A 19,535-nucleotide genomic window follows, 5' to 3' on the forward strand; every position below is an offset into this window, starting at 1 on the left:
AACGTGCAATAAACGACTCGCCGGAAAGAGGCGGCCTGGTGCCTAGCGCCTGCCAACCTCCACGGTGTAAACGCTCCCGCCGTGGCTCATTTCGAGCCGCCTACACGAGGTGCCCGGCTACACGAGGTGCCCGGCTGTGGAGCCGGGAAGAGACGCACACCAACATACCCCCACGGCGTGTTATTTCCACCACACACGCGATCGACACAAATAACCCTACGAGCACGCAGAATCGTAAGTAGCCAAGTAATTAGGAAGGGATGAGTTCTGGGTATTTATTACCTTTGCTTCTAATATAATTTATTTCATGCATGTTCCTATACTTAGTTTTAGTAATGGCTCTGCTTAACGCCAGCTTATAAAATTGCTGAGTATTTAACAGCCGGCTCTTGTGAGCTAGGGTCAGCCAGCTGTAGCGCAGGGCTGAAAGAGAAGTAGAAATGTGAGACCAAAAACAGGACAAAGAAATTAAAAATGGAGCAACCATGGTGGGTCTGGAGAACCAATCCCATTTCTTTCTTTCTTTTGTTTTTTTTTAGGACGTACTGGGGATTGAACCCAGGACCTCATACACGGGAAGCAGGTGCTCAGCCACTGAGCTGCACCTGCTCCCCCATTTCATTTCTTTGGGAAAAAACCTCCTGTGCACAGAGGAACAAAGAAAAGAGCTGTCACTTGCTGCTCCATAGATAAGGCTGCGTTCACACCGGGGACGCTGAGCCACATTGCTGCCAGGAGCGCAGAGTCCTCCGCTGAGCACTGAGGGAGAACCACACAACGCGCCAACTTGGAACGCTGGTGGCCAGGACCGGGGTGGTTTTGCCGGCCCGGCCAGATCCCACAGCGGGGAGGGGAAGGGCGCTCACGTTTTATAGACGACCGGTTTGCGATGCTGAAGCCGGACACGTTCCTGGGGTGGGACCAGGGCAGGTGCAAGGCCATCTTCACGCCCTCCTGCATCTTGATGCGGGACACGGTGCCGTTGCTGCAGAAGGTCCCGATCCCCACCGCGGCGCCGCGGAGGCGGCCGCTGATGGCGTGCGTGACGCCGTCGGGGCAGCGCTGGCCCGGCCCAATCTGCCGCAGGCGGGGCAGGGAGAAGCGTAGCTCCAGGCCGACGCTCTTGTGGGCACGCACGTCCCAGACGAACGTCCTGTTGAGGGCGGGCAGCGCCGCTGTCGGGGGCTGGAGCTGGACCTCCCCGAAGGGACACGGGCCGGACATGCAGTCTGGAACACAGCCACAAAAAAACAACCTGTGATCACCAGGGCCACGAGGCCACGCACGCCACGCCCCGCTCGGCCCCCACGGCCACGCTCGGGGTGTCGCCAAGGTGGCCTTGACCAGCACGAGGCTGGGTGCCCGCCCCCCGCTGCTGCCAGTGTGGTGGCCGGGGGGCCCACAGACCCACCCTGCCCCGAGGAGGCCCCAAGCGACTCCCAGAGCCAGGAGGCGCCTGGCGCTGGAGCACTGGCCGCCGTGCTGCCCGTGACAGAGCCGGCGACGCCAAATTCACGCTGGCGCCGCTGCTGTGGGGTCAGGTCGAGGCAGGCCTCCGGGGAAACCAATCCCTGCTCAGCTTCTTCCCTTCTCTGTCCCGCTGCCCTCTTTTCACGAAGGTTCTTCCACAGAATCCCGCCCCAGACTCTGCTTTCAGGGAACCAGACCAAGCCCCCTCCTAACTACCAGGCTTCCAAGCTGCACCAGCCAGCTGGTGGGCCCCTGCACTGGCTTTCCCGGAAGCCAGAGGGAGGCCACTTGCAATGGAAAGAATGCTGCAGAAAGTCCTACTTCCTCCATCTGGAGAGCCCCAGATTCACAATTTCTCGGGCACAATGCCAAGACGCACACTGAAAAGTGGTTTTCCCATCGACACGCCCATCACCAACAACTCCCCTTCATGGCACAGGTGTCTTCCTGTCCCAAGGTTTAAATGCTGGTATTTTATTACCATGGCGGGTGATTAAAAAATAAAATGCTCTCAGCCAATGGCATCCTTCCATGTGCTTTGTTTCCTGAGCCTTTTAAAACAAAACATGAAACGTCCCTATCAAGGAGGCGGTGAGAGGGCAGTGTGGAAGAAGCCATGGAAACCGAGCAACGTGACACGAAAGGCTTTTGTCGTCTTGCACCTGGGATCAAGTGCAGTGGTCTGCAGATTGTTATTATTGCTCTCTTGGGCTATTTGACAGTGTTGTCCAAGGGAATTATGGGGAACATTTCAGAGATGTCTAGGCCCTCTGAGCTCATCCACGCCAAACCTCTCATTTTGCAGCAGCCGCGGAGTCTGGGTGAGCAGCGCCAGCGCTTGCAGGAAGTACGTGGCGATCCCAGGACAAGCCCGGGCTGTGTAGGTTCAACCTGCGGTCTCGCCAGTGCACTGGGCTGCCCGACCAGGGTTAGATAACACGGGAGTAACGCGGCTGACACGAGGCTGCGTGCCACTACACAGGACCTGTTCTTTAGGAATTATTTATATCAAGCCACCTCTTTCCTTCAAAAAGTTGGCCTCAGGTAGCTTCCCCCGTACCTCTCTCCAGCAGGCCCCTGCTGGGTGTTAGGGACTCTAGTCCAGGGAGACCCTAAACCTTTCTCAACCCTGTTTAACGCCTGAAACAGCGGGAGATTGTGATATAATTCCACACCAAGAACCTAGATTCAGAAAGCCCCAGCTCCCAGCCTGGGCTTGGCCACCAGCCACGTGACACTGGGACAGGCAGATCACGAAAGCGGGTTTTAGTTCGTTGCTGAGAGCTCTGGTTTTGGGACAGACACACAGGTAAGAGCAGTCAAATGATGGGCGTGCTTCCACACCTTTTCCTGCATCCCACCCAGCGAAAAACCTTTAAGGAAACTAAAATGATTCCTATCCAGAAGATGGAGGGCTGTTATTTCTGAAGTGATTCTCAATTCTTCTGAGCACGGAGAGAAAACAGGACGTAATAAACTCAACGTGGCATCCTAGCAGAGAGATGCCAATACAGTCAAATGCTTGACTTGTGAGAAATGTCATTTGTGTCTCTTTTTCTCTTTCAAAATGGAAGCCACTTTTTCGGTTTGTGTAAGTAATGCATGCTCAATAGTAAGAACAGAAAGGCTACCAAGTATGGCAGACTAGAAAGAGAAGACGAAGGCACCTGTTTTGCTCCGCCTCCCTCCCACTCCCTAGAGAGATCACAGAAGATTGACATTTGGTGCTTATGCCTCTGGACTCTGGACTTGTAAGATAATATGTGCATGTGCATGCATGTGTGTGTATGTGATAAAGTGGGAATGAACTATACAAATTATTCTCCCAATAAAAACTGCATTGTTTTTAACTGAACAGAAATATCTTGGGCATCTTTTTATGTTGAAGACACAGACTTCCTTCTTTTGATAGCAACACACCATTTCACTGGATTCCTAACAAAATTCTCTTCAGTTCTGCAAAAGCTTCATTGGGATTTTAATTGTAAGTGAATTAAATGGGTACATTAACCTGGGGAGAATTGGCACTTTAAAAATGCTGTGGTTTCCACCAATGGACACGGCACCTCTCCCCATTTATTTATTCTTTTCTGTCTTTCAGTAAAATTTCATATTTTGCTTCAGATACATTCTCTGTATTTATTAGGATTATTCCTAAATATTTAATTTTTGTTATCATTAGCAGGATCCTTTTTACCATTATTATTATGATTATTTTCTGAGGTGCCAGGGATTGAACCCGGGACCCCGTGTGTGAGAAGCCAGCGCTCAGTCACTGCGCCACATCAGATTCCCTGAGTTGCTTTTTCTCATTTGTTTGTTTGTTGTTTGTTTTTGTTTTTAAGAGGCACTAGGGGGAAACGGACTTTGGCCCAGTGGTTAGGGCGTCCGTCTACCATATGGGAGGTCCGCGGTTCAAACCCCGGGCCTCCTTGACCCGTGTGGAGCTGGCCATGCGCAGTGCTGATGCGCGCAAGGAGTGCCGTGCCACGCAAGGGTGTCCCCCGCATGGGGGAGCCCCACGCGCAAGGAGTGCGCCCGTGAGGAGAGCCGCCCAGCGTGAAAAGAAAGTGCAGCCTGCCCAGGAATGGCGCCACCCACACTTCCCGTGCCGCTGACGACAACAGAAGCGGACAAAGAAACAAGACGCAGCAAATAGACACCAAGAACAGACAACCAGGGGAGGGAGGGGGAAATTAAATAAATAAATAAATCTTTAAAAAAAAAAAAAAAAGAGGCACTGGGGATAGAACCTGGGGCCTCCCATGTGGGAAGCAGGCACTCAACCGCTTGAGCCATATCTATTTTCCCCATTATATTTTCTAAATGCTTATTACTGACATATATAAAAGCTATTAGTTTGGGAATTTTTACCAAGTATTGGGAAAACTTGCTGAATTCTTTTATTAATTCTCATAACTTTCTTTTGATTCTCTTTATGTTCCAGGAGGAAGACCACATCATTCAGCAAATAAAGATAATACTGTTTTTTACTCCAATAATTTTACCTATTTTATTTTCTTGTCTTATTGTCTTTGTTAGAACTTTCAGAAAAATGTTGACATAGCATACATACTGAGACTCCTTAACGCTTTTCCCTGTTTAATTGATAAGACTTCTGTGTTTGTCAAGTACGGTTTTTGCTATCAGTTTTTGATAGACATACCTTATTGGGATAAGAAAATATTTATTTCTAGTTTACTGAAAGTCTTTTAAATACTTTAAAAAAATCTTCTTTTCATATAATCTCAAGTACTTTTCCCCTCCTCTAACCTAATAAGCCAAAGATCACATTCAGTAATTTGCTAATATTAAAACATACTTGCATTCTTCAAACGAACCTTCTCTGCTCTTGTTATTTTATTCTCAATGCATTTTAAAAATTTGGTATATCAATACATATTTTTTTTACTTAGACAATGGGAATTTATTGTCTCATGGTTTTTAGTCGAGAAGTCCAAAACCGAGTTGCCACCAGGGTGATGCTTTCTCCTAGAATTACGTGGCATTCTGGGGCTAGCTGCTGGCAATCCTCGGTCCTTGGCTTTTCTTTTCTTTTTTTTTTGTAGTGACATGAATTTTAAAAAGTATTTTTATTCATTACCAATATATACTTACATATTTTCCTTAGGATGTTTTTGCATTTATATTCACAAAAGATTGGTCTACGCTTTTCTCTTGTCATGCTTTGTTTGATTTTGACATCAGGGCTGTAAAATGAACTGGGAAACTTCCCTTCTTTCTGTGCTCTAGAACAGGGATCAGCAAACCACACCTCACAGTCCACAGTCTAGCCACTACCTGTTATTTAACATTTCCCTGAGCACAGTCATGCCCTTCCGTGCATTGATTGTGGCTGATTTCATGTTACAACAGCAGAGCTGAGTGGCTGTCACAGAGACATCTGTCCCACAAAACCTAGGATATTTACTATCTGGCCTTTTACAGAAAAAGTTTACCAACACTCTTGTAAAATGGTTTGAATTTTACAGGAATTATCTCTTCTTGAAGTTTTACAGAACTCGTCCATGAAAAAAAAAAAAAAGAAAAGAAAAGAACTCGTCCATGAAACCATTTCTATATTATCTAGCCCCTGCTACCCCCTATCTTGGACATTTTTTCCAGCCATCTCGTTGGTTATTTCAGGTTTCCTACTTTTCCATGAATCAATTTCATCACATGACATTTTCCCTGAAAATTGTCCATTGTATGCAGATTTTACATTTATTTTCATAATGTCATACATAGTCTTAAAATTTTAGAATTTGCCTCTGTATGTTGCTGAATTCACTTTTGCATTTTTAATGTTGTGGATTTGTATTTTCTCTCTCTTTTTTCCATCAGACTAGTCTGAGATTTGTCTGTTTAATTTGTGTTTTCAGAGAACTGGCCTTGGCGCTATTTAGCAAAATTAGTTTTATTGTATTTTTTTAGTTTTAAAAAGTAGTTTTAAAAACTGCTGTTTTTTAATCCTTTTACTTCTCCTTTTCTTTTTATGAATTGCTTGCTTTTTTTTTTTTTTTTGAGGTACCAGGGGCTGGTGATTGAGCTGGGACCTCATATATGGGAAGCTGGTGCTTAACCACTGAGCCATATCCACTCCCTTGCTTCTTGATTAGGTTGTCTCATTCATTTCCCCTTACAGACTAAGGAATTTTCTCTGAATATGGCTTTGATTGGGTCAGAAAAAGTGCTTTTGTTGTTAAAACATCTCTTAATTCCTATTTGGCAAGCTCACCTTAAAATGATTAAAAGCTTATAAATTTAATTTTTTCTGTCTGATTATTATTTCCTATATCAATCTCCTTTATCCCCAAATCAAAATTATGAAAAATACCAAATTGCTATAGTTTATTAAATTCAATCCATTATCGTTATTTCATTCGCGTAACAATCCTATTGGTTGGTATGATGACCCTTATTTTACAGCCCAGAATAAACTGAGGCACAAAGCGCAGCATAAAGTCATTCAGATGAAGTCATGTGACCAGTGACGAGTCACATGACCAGTCATGTCCAAGGCTGTGTCTTGTGGACCCACTCCCCACTTCTACCTCCTCAAACTTCTGATGCTTCTGTCCCCCAGCACCCAGGCTACCTTCTTTAATTCCCTTGATTTCCCCTCCACATCAGCCCGACGTCTTTAGCACATCAGGCAGACCTGAAGTAGCTTGTGGCTCTGGCCAGTGCTCTGTTGAGGGGCAGCGTAGCCTAGTGGTTAAGGGCACAGAGGAGCTGGGTTCATGTCCCTGTCTGTTACTTACTAGCTGTGCTGCTGACTCTCTTTGTGATCTTCTCCTAGGGCTGCTTGAACTGGGACTAGACGCAGGAGAGCTAAATGAAGTGCAGGGCTTGCAAACAGATCTTACTTCTTTAGCGTTAGAGACTGGCCTAGCATGGGCAAGGGGCGCAGGGAGGCACAGAGACACTTAAAAGTGTCTGTCAAACCGCTTACGAGTATGTACGCACCAATATTCTTCTGGATCTCTACGGCAAAGTGATGCTCTGGATTCTGGCAGGTAAAGGCAAAGCTGGTTCTTTCTCCAGATTTGATGGTCAACGAAATTAAATGTTTTTTAGAAAACAGGATATAGCAGGGCCTCCCTGGCGGGGCTGGGGTCCTGAGTTGGATGAGAACGGAGATGTTGCTTCCAGGCGGCAGAGCAATCTCAAAGGCCTCTGGAGAAAGGAAGAAACAGCAAGTGAGCAGGACCCTTCAGGCCTTTACCCCTGCTGTGTCCCCTCCCGTCCTCTCCCCACGCCTTCGGTCCTTCCCTCCTGGCCTGAGAAGGGAGGGCAAAACGGCAGCTCTGGGCGCACCTGCGGGAAAGCAGCAGGCCACAGCCGGCTGGGCGCGGACTCTGCTTCTTGTCTGGCTGGCCAGTGTTCCTAAAACCTCACGTCCGAGATGTCTGGAGCAGAATATTTTAGATACCCCGGCTGCGAAGCATCAGAGAACGGCCGGGGAAGCTGCTCGACGGACAAGGAACACGGAGCCTCGTAAGGGCTAAACGACCTGCTCTGGTTGGTTTTAACATCCTGCCTCGCTCCTGTGCTGGACAACACGCTCTGCCCCCTAACCACACCTATCTAGCTGTCTAGCTCTCCGGGACCCAGACCAGAGAACTTGGACTTGAGGGTCCTCACCTGGCTTCCAGGCTCGCACTCAGAGGAAGTATAAGCTCCAGCCCCCTGTCCGGCAGAGCCAGCTGGACCTGGCAGCAGGGCCACATCCTAGGGCGTTGCAGCCACACGACTGCCACTTTCAACTAAGGGATACTTATGTCCCCCGGGGGCCCCGGTTCGGGGAGAGAGCTGCAGCCACGTCCATATTCAAAACCTAGACTCTTCCTTCCACCCCGCCGATCCCACCACGCTAACAGCATTTCTCTCCATGGAGTCGAAGCAGCAGGGAGACCCGCTGCTTGCAGCCTGCCAGCTCATTGGTATCATGAACGCTGTGAGTTTGAGACTATTTTGTTTGCACATGTCTCTTCCGCACTCACCGCTATGAATCATCCCGCGCCTACATCCCTGAAATGGGGAGCACCACGCGCAGTGGAATGAAACCTCAGCCTCCGACCCCCGCGGGCCTGGCACACCTGAGCACCTGCTCAATGGATGGCGGTTCAAAGGAAACAGACAGGGCGTGCCCCTCGGTGCTCCTTTCTCTCGTCTGCCGGGAACTGGGCGCGTTTCGGGTCTAATACTTCAGGGGCTCCGTGACCTCAGTTCCGGGAGTGCACGCAATGCTCAGGTTCTGGTGGGATTTCTAGGTCTTTCCGGCTAGAAGGAAACAGGGCAGCCCTGCACCTCGGTGCGGCTCATGGGCCCCGGCCTCGGGCTGGTGAGTCACCGGCCTCTTCCTCCGCTTCCCACTCCCCGCCTCTCCTTATTAGGCCACCTCTGCTAGTTTCTGCCTCACCTGCCGCTTCTCGGGCAGGAATTTCCAACGGCTTTAATCACCGTTCGTCATGACACACAGGAAATTATACAAGCAGCCCTGTTACCTCTTCAACCCCCGATCCTATTTCTTTGCAATGATTCTAGATTGCAGTGAGGGGAGGCAAACACAAGGAAGGGAATTCCGGCAGGTAAACACCAGGTTTGCCAAACACAGCATAAAGGACCGAGAGACGTGACTAAAGTTTTTTAGACGGGTGGGAGCCAGCTGCCGGGCTCTGGGTCTGGATCCCTGGGGAGCTGGGTGCTCTCCGTTCAACGATGAGTAACCGAGTGGCCCCTGGCCAGGGCCTGGGCTCAGCCTGGGCACCGGGGGGTAAATGAGACACATGGAGCCCCCGAGGGGCCCCCAGGACGGCGAGGGAGACAGAAACCAAACCGTGTCATTGTGACTCAGCTGGCACCTTCTGTGAAGACAGGCTCATCCGACACGGCCCGAGTGGAGAGTCAGACCCCACAGCGAGCCTGAGAGGGGAGAGGCGCTGGGTCGCCACCACCGCATCGTCCCTTAGGGAGGCGCCACGTTGCAGACCGACACCCCTCTCTCGGCAAGGCCACGCGGCCACGACGCAGCACCAGGCAGCGCGGTGGCTGCTTTCAGGGCCCAGGTTTGGAGCACGTGTCCTTAAACTGGGGTCCGAGGAAGTGTCCCCAGCGGCGTCACGCTCTGGCTCACCTCCCCGGGGGGCTTGCTTCCGCCCCTGAGAGCGGCGGCTGCGGCCACAGCAGTTAAAGGCACGTTTGCCTTCTGGCCCATCTGCCCCACCCGGCACCTCCAAGGAAGTTCAAGGCACCCTGAAGGCCACGAGCTAACCGCCCGGGGGCTGTGGCCAAGGAGGCTTCGCAGCAGGGGCGCCGATTCAGCTGGGTCTCGAGAGAGTAGCAGGAGCACGTGGGTATCGGGAAGGACAGGTGGAGGGCGCTGGGACACCGAGGGGTGCAGGCCATGGCTTCCTCGGGGCCACGCCGCGGAGTCCGGGCAGAGGAGGCTGGAGAGGGAGTGCAGGCGTGCAGCGCTGCAACTCACGGGGCCCCGGCACCCCTGTGAGGCTCAGAGAAGTGAACTGACTTTCCCAAGAAGCATCTGGAACATTCTGGTTCAATCTGGCACCCCTGGTACCCCCAAGGTACCATCCCCCCCGGTGCCATGCTGAGCTGCCCTCTTAGAAGCTGCCGGGGCAGGTTAAGTCGACCAGCGAAGGGGAGTAACCGCTGCCATTTTTATTTAGTGAACAGAGTGGCTGGCTGCCACCAAGGGGCTGGGGGCCACCCCCAGTACAACCTGTTTTAATGGCGCCCGCCGTTGGGAAGGGACGTCGGGCTGCCGTGTCACCAGACTCAGATTCCTAACCCGTGGGTCTGGGGCAGTGAGGCCTGAAGGCAGTGGAGGGGCAACTGGTCTAGCCACCCGACGTCAATGCCTTGGCCAGGTCCATTCAAAGACTGGTAAACTGAGGCATCACACCAGGAAGGACAGTGCTCTGTCCACTCAGAAGTAGCTTGGTTTCCCACATTCACATAAAAAAGAATCAGAACCCGAGGTGCTATCTGCAGGGAATCCCCAGTCTCTCTGTGGACAAGAAGCCCCCGGGATCGAGACGCAAGGTCTGTGCACCCACTGTGCGCCAGTCCCCACGCTGGCGCTTGATAAGCATTTATGAATCCTCCAGCCAGCCCTCGAGGAGGTTCTAACAGTTACCTCCACTTTACAGACAAGGAAACGGAGGCTCAGAGAGGTGCAGTACCTTGCACAGGCACCATGATTTGTAAGGGGCAGAGAGGGGGTCCGGCTAAGCCGTCCGACTCCAGGGCCCAGCGCACGAGAAACAACGGCCCAGTGGCGCTGGCCTGCCCGAGAAGCACTGCACTCCACCAGTGATTTTTAAAAAAATCTTAATTTAATTTATTTTTTATCCCCCTCCCCCGCTTGTGGCTTTTTGCATGCTGTCTGCTCTCTGTATCCATTCGTTGTGGGCTCTTCTGTGTTCTCATTTGTCTCCTTTCTTTTTGTTGCGTCACCTTGCTGAGTCAGCTCTCTGCGGCATCTGTGGGCCGGGCAGTGCTCCACAGCGTGTGGGCCAGCCTGCCTTCACAAGGTGGCCCCGGGACATGAACCCAGGGCCTCCCATATGGTAGACTGGAGCTCATCTGATTGAGCCACAGCTGCTTCCCCACCTGGAACTTTTTGAGGAGAATGGCTTGTCCCAGGCTTGTCCCAGGCAATCAAGGCAGAAAACAATACTTCTGAGCTGTTGGCTCTCCAAGGGGTCATCGGGACCTCCCAAGGGAAAGATGCTTGTTTAACGTGGTCAAAAGGGCACCCTGGGTGAACTCCAATCCTCCTTCCTTTCCGAACCACTTGGAAGTGTCGCTTGAGTTTAAATTTAAGATTCACGGGCCCCTGAAATTTGTACACCAATAATGAGCAACATCAGGAGGAAATCAAGAAACAAATACCATTTACAATAGTAAATAAAAAAATCAAATATTTACGAATAAATTTAACTAAAGATGTAAAAAACTTATACACAGAGAACTACACAAGACTGTTCAAGGAAATCAAAGAAGACCTAAATAAATGGAAGAATAAATATTATTAAGATGTCTATCCTACCAAAACTGATCTACACATTCAATACAATCCCAATAAAAATCAACACAGCATTCTTTAAGGAACTAGAAAAACTAACTATGAAATTTATTTGGAAAGGAAAGAGGCCCCGAATAGCCAAAGACATATTGAAAAAGAAAAATGAAATTGGAGGAATCACACTACCTGACTTCAAAACATACTATAAAGCTACAGTAGTGAAAACAGCATGGTACTGGCATAAGGAGAGACACACTGACCAATGGAGTTGAATTGAAAGTTCTGATATAGAACCTCAAATATATAGCCATATAATATTCGATAAAGCCACCAAACCCTCTCAACTAGGAGAGAATGGCCTATTCAACAAATGGTGCCTGGAGAACTGGAACGGTTGTTTATTTTTTCCGCAGTGTCTTGCTGCAAGGACGAGGGGAAGGGAATCGGCGTGGTTCAGCGGCCCCGGAGGTTTGCCTGGGGGGCTGTTGTGGGCGGGAGGGGTTAACATGGCTGAAGAAAAGCAGCCGTGATCCTGGGACAGGGCACGAGTCGTGAGGGGCTAGTGCTAGGCTTGAGGGAGCAGCATCCTGCAGAAGCCACGGCCTGGCGGTCACTTCTTGTGACCACCAGTGAGACTCACGGGCAAAATCAGACCGAAGTTTAGGAGAAGCTCTGTAATCCCACCTGCCCACCTGTCTGCCTCTTTAACTGGGGTGCCTTCATCTCAACTGGGCATATGCTTCTCAGAGGAATGGAGAGCCCCCGCCCCCATCCTTCCAGGTGTCTGAACTGGGCAGCTACCTGTCCCTTGGCTTGGGAACCAAGGTGGCCCTGGAAGGCCCACCAACCTACCACGCCCACCCCCTGACCTTAGGCCCCAGGTTGGTTGCAGGGCGAGCCAGGCAACAGCCTCTCATTCTCCTTCGTAGAAGTAAAGGGACGTGGAGTGGAAGAGGCTGGGGCAGTGTGGCAGCCGGGCCAAGCTAGGGGAATGCTTTGGATTTCTGTTGGAGGTCTGGGGAAAGGGGTCGATGGCTGGGTAGGTGGCCATCCAGCCCCCAAGACCAGGCATAGCTCCCAAAAGAAGATCCTGGGTCCTAGGTGGCCACAGGAACTTGTCTGCCGTTCCACCACAATTTAACTTCACAGGCTCCCCCAGGGAAAGGGCCCCATCTTAAGCCTAAGCGCTAAGCCCTGCAATCGTAGTCACCCTCCAGGGGGTGGAACCAGGTCCACCAGTTACAGATAAAGGGCCTGGGGTGATCAAGGGTGGCCTCTCTCCTGGTGCGGGACACGGGGCTGGGCCGGATGAGGTCAGGACAGGGAAGCAGGGGAAGGACTTAAGGACATGAACCACGAAGCGGACGGCCTAAAGACACCTCGGTTTTGCAATTTTGATGGAGGTTGATGAAGCAGCTGCGTAATAACAAACGTTAAACACGGGAATCATAGACTGAAACAACCAGTATAACTCAGTTCATGACCACGGGAAAGAATTCATGACGATGCGCTAAGCCGTCAGAGGGCCACCTCGCATCACATCGGCATTTCACGAAACGGTAAAAAGGGTCACTCAGACCTTGAAGTGTGAACCAAGGCCACCATGGAGGTCACGGAGGACCACGGGACGGAAGGGGAAGGAGCCGAGTAGACGGAGGCACTGACTCGTACGTGCCCGCGGGCACGCACACGGAACGCCCCCGCCCACCTGCCGGGGCGCAGAAGCTGCTGAGTGTTCCGTCGCTTCAGGTGGCAGCCCTCAAGAATTGAGTTCCCGCTGGCCCAAGCTTGCCTGCAGAGATTAAACGGCTGTTTGACTCCCTGCGATGAAAACTGAGCAGGAGGATTAAACAAGAACCCGAACACGGATTCCTTTTATTTCAAGCTCCAGAAGACAAAGCTCACCTGTGCTCATCAGTCGGCGCAGGGACATCCTGAGGGACAGGAATTAACTATCGGCAGGAGGAAGCGTTCCAATCTCGATCTGGGTGATGACTAGATACACACACACACACGGATGTGAATACACACACATGTGTAAAACCCATCCAGCTGTGCACTTAAGATTTAGGCACTTAACTGTAGGTCTCAACAAAGACATTTCTGCAACTCAGGAAAACCATTGCTAGCGATCAGGAACTCCCTCTGCTGGCTCAGGAGACCAGCCCTCTCCCCGCCCCCTGGGCACGCCCCCGCCCCCTCTTGAGTCCCTCTTTGTGCCTGTCAAGTGTGGGGCACTGGGTCTTGTCCACGAGGACTCGAAGTCTGCCCTCCAGGCCCTGGATCTTGAGAGCTTCACAGCCCCGGTTGTGACCGATGGTCGCTTGCCCAACTCTAAGGATGAGAAGCAAAACCTGCTGGCTTCAGATTTCAGGGGTCCTTTCCCGTGGTCTGTCGCCCAAAGAGCAGGGCGCTATGCTGGGGGCGGGGGCGCGTTTGTGGCTGGTGGAATGGCACCCCGGGGCTGTCAAGGCTTCCTCTCTGTGGGGAGAGAGGTGTTGGCTCTGCGCGCACCACTGCACTTCCGGAGCACGCCTTAGACGCTAACATGCGCTTCACTGTTAAACTGATGCTAATCGTTCATTGGAATAGCAATGAAAAGTGGAGCAAAAGGACTACAACTCAAACTCACACCTCCCTTAGTCTCTTTGGGGGAAGGGAGAAGAGATTTTTCTTAAAAGAAAAAGAAGATGTAATAACTAGAAAACTCAAAAGATGGCTAAGGGTTAAGAAAAATAACCAGCAGCATTTCCCTGGTGTGAAGGTTAGGCTACTGGGTCAGCTCTGCCAGGTAATGGTATCTGGTTGTCTGGTCAAGCAAGCACTGGGCTAACTGTAATACGAGGACATTTACGGACTTTAATCATCAGTGAGTTGACTGCATAGAAGGCTGGTTACACCGACAACCAGCCAAGGAGATTGCTGTCAGCAATGAGTGACGTCTCACCCAATCAGTTGAAGGCCTTAACAAGGGAAGTGATTTCAGCATTCAGAGAGAGAATTCCCAGCTCTGCTTTGGACAGTCAATGTCTCCTGGGAACTCATCAAGGACTTTCATTGGAGCCCCTGGTTTGCAGCCTGCCCTGTGGAGTTCGGACTTGTGTATCCCCAAGGTCACATGAGACAATTTTATAAAATCTCATATTATTTACAGATACCTCCCGTCAGTTCTGTTTCCCTAGAGAACCCTAACTAAGATACCTGGCAAGAGAAAAATGGGTCAGAATCCCCCCGCCTGTCAGCCACATGCCTTCAAAAGACCTTTACTTTCTTCATTCCTCTGTGCTACAGACTGAACAGCAGCGTCCAGCTTAGGTGACAACAGCTGCTGAGAAAAACTTCAGCTTTTTGACAAGGATTGCATTCTTTGGTGATTAGGAGCAATATAAAGGGTTTTCACTTGTCTGAACATAAGCCATGAGCTGGTTAAACTAAAAGTAAGTTTAGTTTAAAACCGGCTTTTCTAGAAAGTGGCAACAGCCTATTTCTACCTTATTCTTCATCCTCCTTCAAAAGATAATGCTAGAGACAAGAGGTGGGGCTGGGGGTGGCGGGGAAATGTTCCATTAGCAAAGCAGTCACCTTGAATTCGGGTGAGCTGGCAGCTTTGAAAACCCAACCACGAGGGCGGAGGGCGGAGGTTCTACTGAGACAGGGATCTGTTCTGGGGCCACTGGAATATATCGGCCCCATCACGCCACCTGATGAGCGTGACACTTCCTGTCTCGTGTGCTCAGTCCACTCAGTTACTCGCTGGGCCACCCTGGACAAGCGACCTTACCGTAAGCCTTGGGTTTTTGTCTATCACATTTGATTGAAATTATCAACAATGTGGGATTTTTACAAATATTGGAATGAGACCTCATAAAGAAAGCTCAGAAAATGGGGCTGGACATGTGGCAGGCCCTTAACTAAGCATGGCCACTACGGATGGGACAAACCCCTGAGCCACTGTACCTGCGGCAGGCAGAAATCCAAGGTGACTTCCAGTGACCCACACCCTTGTATAATATCCACCCCTTGGTGTGGGAGGGCCTTGGAAGAGGATGGGAAATCACCCATGTGATTAGGTCCTATTGCATGGCTCCCATGACTCTAAGAAAGGAGGGGTATCCTGGGTGGGCCTGACGTAATCAGGGGAGCTTTCAATGAGACTGAGCTTTTCTTGGAGAAAGAGTCAGAGTGTGAGAGGGATTCAACATGAAGGTGATTCTCTGTAGCTCATTTGGAAGATGGAGCGGGTCAGGTGGCAAAGAAAGCGAGTGGCCTCTAAGAGCTGAGAGTGGCCCCTGCCTGACAGCCAGCAAAGAAATGGGGACCTCAGACCTACAGCCACAAGGATCTGAATTCTGCCACGATCGTGTGTACTTCAAGAGGACCCTGAGCTCAAAGGAGAACACAGCTTGCTGACGTCTCGACTTCAGCCCTGGGGAACCCTGAATTGACAGCTCCTCATGCTGCAGCTGGACTTCTGGCCCACAGAGCCGTGAGCTAATAAATGGGTGCTGCTTTAAGCCACTACGTCTATGGCAATTTGTTACGCAACAATAGAAAATGAAGACAGGCTCCGCAGCCAGATGGGGTACCAGGCAGGGACGGTACACGGTTTTTGTAGGACCTGCTGAATCGCTCAAGGAAAGGAGCTGGGGAAGGACAAGGTATTGTTTGGGATGCTGAGCCTCCCATCCTGTGCTCCGTCACCACTCTTATGAGTCTAGAACACTGCATTTACTGTAAAGTTTGTGTTCAGATACTGCAAGGTGGCGGGAGGCCAGCGGATGAGTAGGTCAGAGAGAAGTTGATGCCGTGGTCAAGGTTTCCCACGGCTGGTCATCTCAGCTTGCCCTGTGGGCTGAACGAGAGCAAGAAGAGGGAGCCCAGGCAGAACCCAGAATTCAAGGAGAGACCCAGTGGGGAGCCTGACTTCTGAACCCCAGACTCTGGAAGCATCAGGCTGTATAGGGGCTAGCCATGGCAGAGGGCTGCCATCCTTCTAGAAATGACGGTAGTAACTCAGCAGACCCCACTTGTTCAGCATCCCCCATGCGATGGACACTTTCTGCACATTTCCCTTAGGTAACCTCTTAGAATTCACAGCTGGAAAAACACACAGCTGAGATGCGAACCCAAGCATGCCTGACTCCACAGCCCACACCCTTTCTGCCACTTCAAGATGTCATCCTCGAGGACACAGGCCACCAGCAACCTGGGCCCAAGTGCTTGCTCAGATCTCAGCTAGAGAGGGACAGCAGTCAAAAGGACTCACTTAAGCTTGTACCGCTTCACGCCACCCACACGGAGAGAGGCGCTGGTGTTTTCTTTTCCAAACACCCACTCTGAATAGCCACCCTGCCCTCTGCCCCAGTAAGGAGGCTCCTGAGACCACAGCAGATGTCGGAGGGTGGAAGGGCTAGCCAGCCAAGGCAATACTTGGTGGGCTCCTCCCCCATTAGTGACACGCCCTGGGCAGCCAGGGGTGGCGTCAGGTCGTCCCTCTCGCCTCTGACGTCTTCACCGCCTCCCTCGCTGCCTTTACTGACAGTACTTTGGCAGCCACCCACACCTGGACTTTTACTGCCTGAAAGCTGACCAACAGCTGGCTCACCACCTGCTCCTAGAAAGACGGGAGCACATGGAAAGCCAGACTGCAGCCCCCGCCCACTGCACCCAGGGCACAGAGACGGAGCCATTCTGAATGCCATCCTTCACTGAATGGAAGTTGAGAGAGGGGTGAAATTGGTCTTTGGGGGGCCTTAGGTCTACCAGTTTCTTAATTGCAAAGACCTGGTCTCTGATCACTTAGGGGAACATGACTGGGGAGTGTGGGTGCATCACCATCCCAGGGGCCAAGGAAACCTATTCGGCATGCATCTTCTGTTTAAACCTCCTCTTATTTCAGGGACTAGAGATGAGCACCAACTCCAACCTCCCCCTTTTCTCTTGTTCGTTTTCAGCAATCAAAAGAGAGGTCAACCCACATAGCCTGAGATGGGGAAGAAGTCTTTGAATAAAGTTCTCACAAATGATCGTAGACCAGGTCAAGAAAGTGATTCCATCAGGCAAACCTAGGAGTCCAGGGAGAAACAGGTCAGCATACCCCAGGAGATTTGTGAGGCCAGACAGGCACATGCCTTCCACACCTAAAGGAGCCAGGCCAGCCCATGGAAGTGTGATGTCAATGAGGATGGCCATCGTGGCAGGTGTCTAGGTCAAACAGGACAGCCGTTACTGGCACCTGGATAAGGTGTGCTGGGGCCAGCCAGCAGTCAGGGAAGTTACACTAATAGTTTAGGGATAGGAAAAACTAAATTGGAGGACCAAGAATGCGGAGATGGGGGTTTTGAGATGCCTGGTTCTAAAGTACATAGTGTTGGTAGGTGGAACTTGAGAGAGAGATTGATTACGGGTCAGGGCACTTTCATTTTCATGGACCATATTCCTTCTTCACAGTAGGAGTTGGTCCTACTGCTAAGTGCTCTTGAGAAGGAAGAATAGGACAGGAACAAAACTCAGTCTGAAAATTCCAGAATAAGGAGCCATTTAATCCTCATTCAACCCAATTACGTTTTGCTCCTGCAGCTGGCTTCCAGTTATAAATAAAGACATTGAAGAACTAACTCTGCATTACATCTTTCCAGACAGTGGATCACTTAGCAAGCTGTCATTTCAGAGACGATGGCAGATCCCTTTTCAAATACCAAAACAATACTGTGGGATTGTTGGTAATCAATAATAGAGCCATACTTCTGCTCCAGAATGAAGCAGTCTCAGGGTTCTGTTATGATGTCCCACTGACATTAGATGCTCAGGACACCTTGCCCTCCTCCTCTTTTTCATGCCAACAGAAGCTATTCCCATACCCAACCTTCATTGCAAATCTTATACATATATCTTTTGCTGCACTTATCACACTGGACAGTGTCACAAATTCAAATGCCTTTCAGGGTCTGGGTAAGTAATATAAATGAGAGCAACCAAGAGGGAAGATGGTCTTTGTTGAATCAGAGGGTGCATGCTCTGGTAATACTTTGTAATTTAGCTTATATCAAAACATCCAACGTAACTGTGCCAAGGCTTCCAAGTGACCAATTTGTGGCCCCTGGTAACATGTTTGAAACCCTTCTAGATGGTGAGCCCCTCAAGAGCAAGGGACTGTGGTTGCAAGGGCTAGATGCCCAGCATCTAGTATAGGAGACCACCAATATCTGTGGAATTAAGTGGATTTGGTACCAAAATGACCCAGGACTGGGATAGATCTTCCCAAGACATTCTATTCAAAAATCAGTTCTCCAGGTTGGCTCAGTGCTAGGCCCTAAAAACTGGCTAGCAGGAAAATGCAGCAAGTTGCTTTTCAAGAAAAGCTACAAGGAGAGAAGGCAGCTTTTGTTTATCAGTTCCCAGAATCCTAGTAACCTAACACTTCCACTCCAACCTTTCTACACAAATTCTGGCAGGAAGTAACTTTGCACTTTTTAAAAAGACAGGCTCTACACTCTGGAAATTTGTTTTGAAACGCAACAAAAGTATTGATTGCTATACTCATACCCGGCTTCAATTTTTTTTCTAAATTAAATTTAAAAGTATTTTAAAGGCAAACTATGGGATAGAAGGTAAATCAGTGGTTTCCAGGGGCCAAGGGGCAGGACTGATTGCAAAGGGTCCTGGGGAAATGCAGCGGGTGACGGAAACCTTATATCATGCTTTGACAGGACTTGTCAAACTGTATAACTGAGTGCTGAATTTTATGGTATATTTATATATTATGCCACAATAAAGCTGAAATTATTTACATTTAGATAAATAATACATGCATCACAAAGTAAAAAAAAAAAAATTGAACTGTAAAGTCTTCTTCTTAACCTTGAATCCAGTTCTCTTCCCAGGGGTGATCATCATTACCAGTTTCTTGTGTGTCCTTCCAGAGATAATCTATGACTATACAAGTGTATATCTATGTATCATCTCTTTTTATTTTATTTCATTTTGCCAAAAGGTAGCATGGCATACCTTGGGTTTTCCTCTCCACATTACATTTTGGAGGTGATTTTATGTCAGTGCATAGAGAGCTGCCTCATTCTTTTAATGGCTGCCCAGAATCCCATTGTTTGGATGTACCACGATTTATTTCACCAGACTTCCAAATGAGGGGCATTTGGTTGTTTCCAGTCTTCAGCTCCGGGACAAGGAGCTGTCTCGGGGATACACCTTGTCTGGCTTCCCCAGTTCTTGGCTGTATCATGACTCGTATTTCCTACGGGAGGCTGGAAGCTGCCATTTCAAAGGCTCCCCTGCATTTGGATGGTGGTGCGCTTCGGCAAGCACTGTTCACAATCTGAGAAATGGTTTCTATGCTCTGACAAGCTGACACCTTTCCCCTAACAGGTTGAGCCCAAGGGGGAGGTGCCTGATAAGATGGCCAGCAGTTTCCCTCTCTCCGTGGGGATTCAAGGCGGTGGCCGGCCAGGCTCCACGGAGTTCTGGCTCTGGTTTCACGGGCTGGTACACACCAGCC

General features: G+C 50.0%; 1 protein-coding gene across 1 annotated transcript in view; it reads right to left on the bottom strand.

The window, feature by feature from the left end:
• Window positions 1-19,535, bottom strand: part of CDCP1 (CUB domain containing protein 1) — a 64,168-nt gene that overhangs the window by 35,582 nt on the left and 9,051 nt on the right. Inside the window, exons 2-3 of the mRNA XM_004476777.4 lie at window positions 6,940-7,149; window positions 867-1,229 (exon numbers count right to left, since the gene is read on the bottom strand). Of these exons, the coding sequence (XP_004476834.2) occupies window positions 867-1,229; window positions 6,940-7,149 (573 nt within the window). The remainder of the gene's footprint in view (window positions 1-866; window positions 1,230-6,939; window positions 7,150-19,535) is intronic.

This window comes from Dasypus novemcinctus, chromosome 26 (genome assembly GCF_030445035.2).
Source record: "Dasypus novemcinctus isolate mDasNov1 chromosome 26, mDasNov1.1.hap2, whole genome shotgun sequence".
Classification (NCBI taxonomy): Eukaryota; Metazoa; Chordata; class Mammalia; order Cingulata; family Dasypodidae; genus Dasypus; species Dasypus novemcinctus.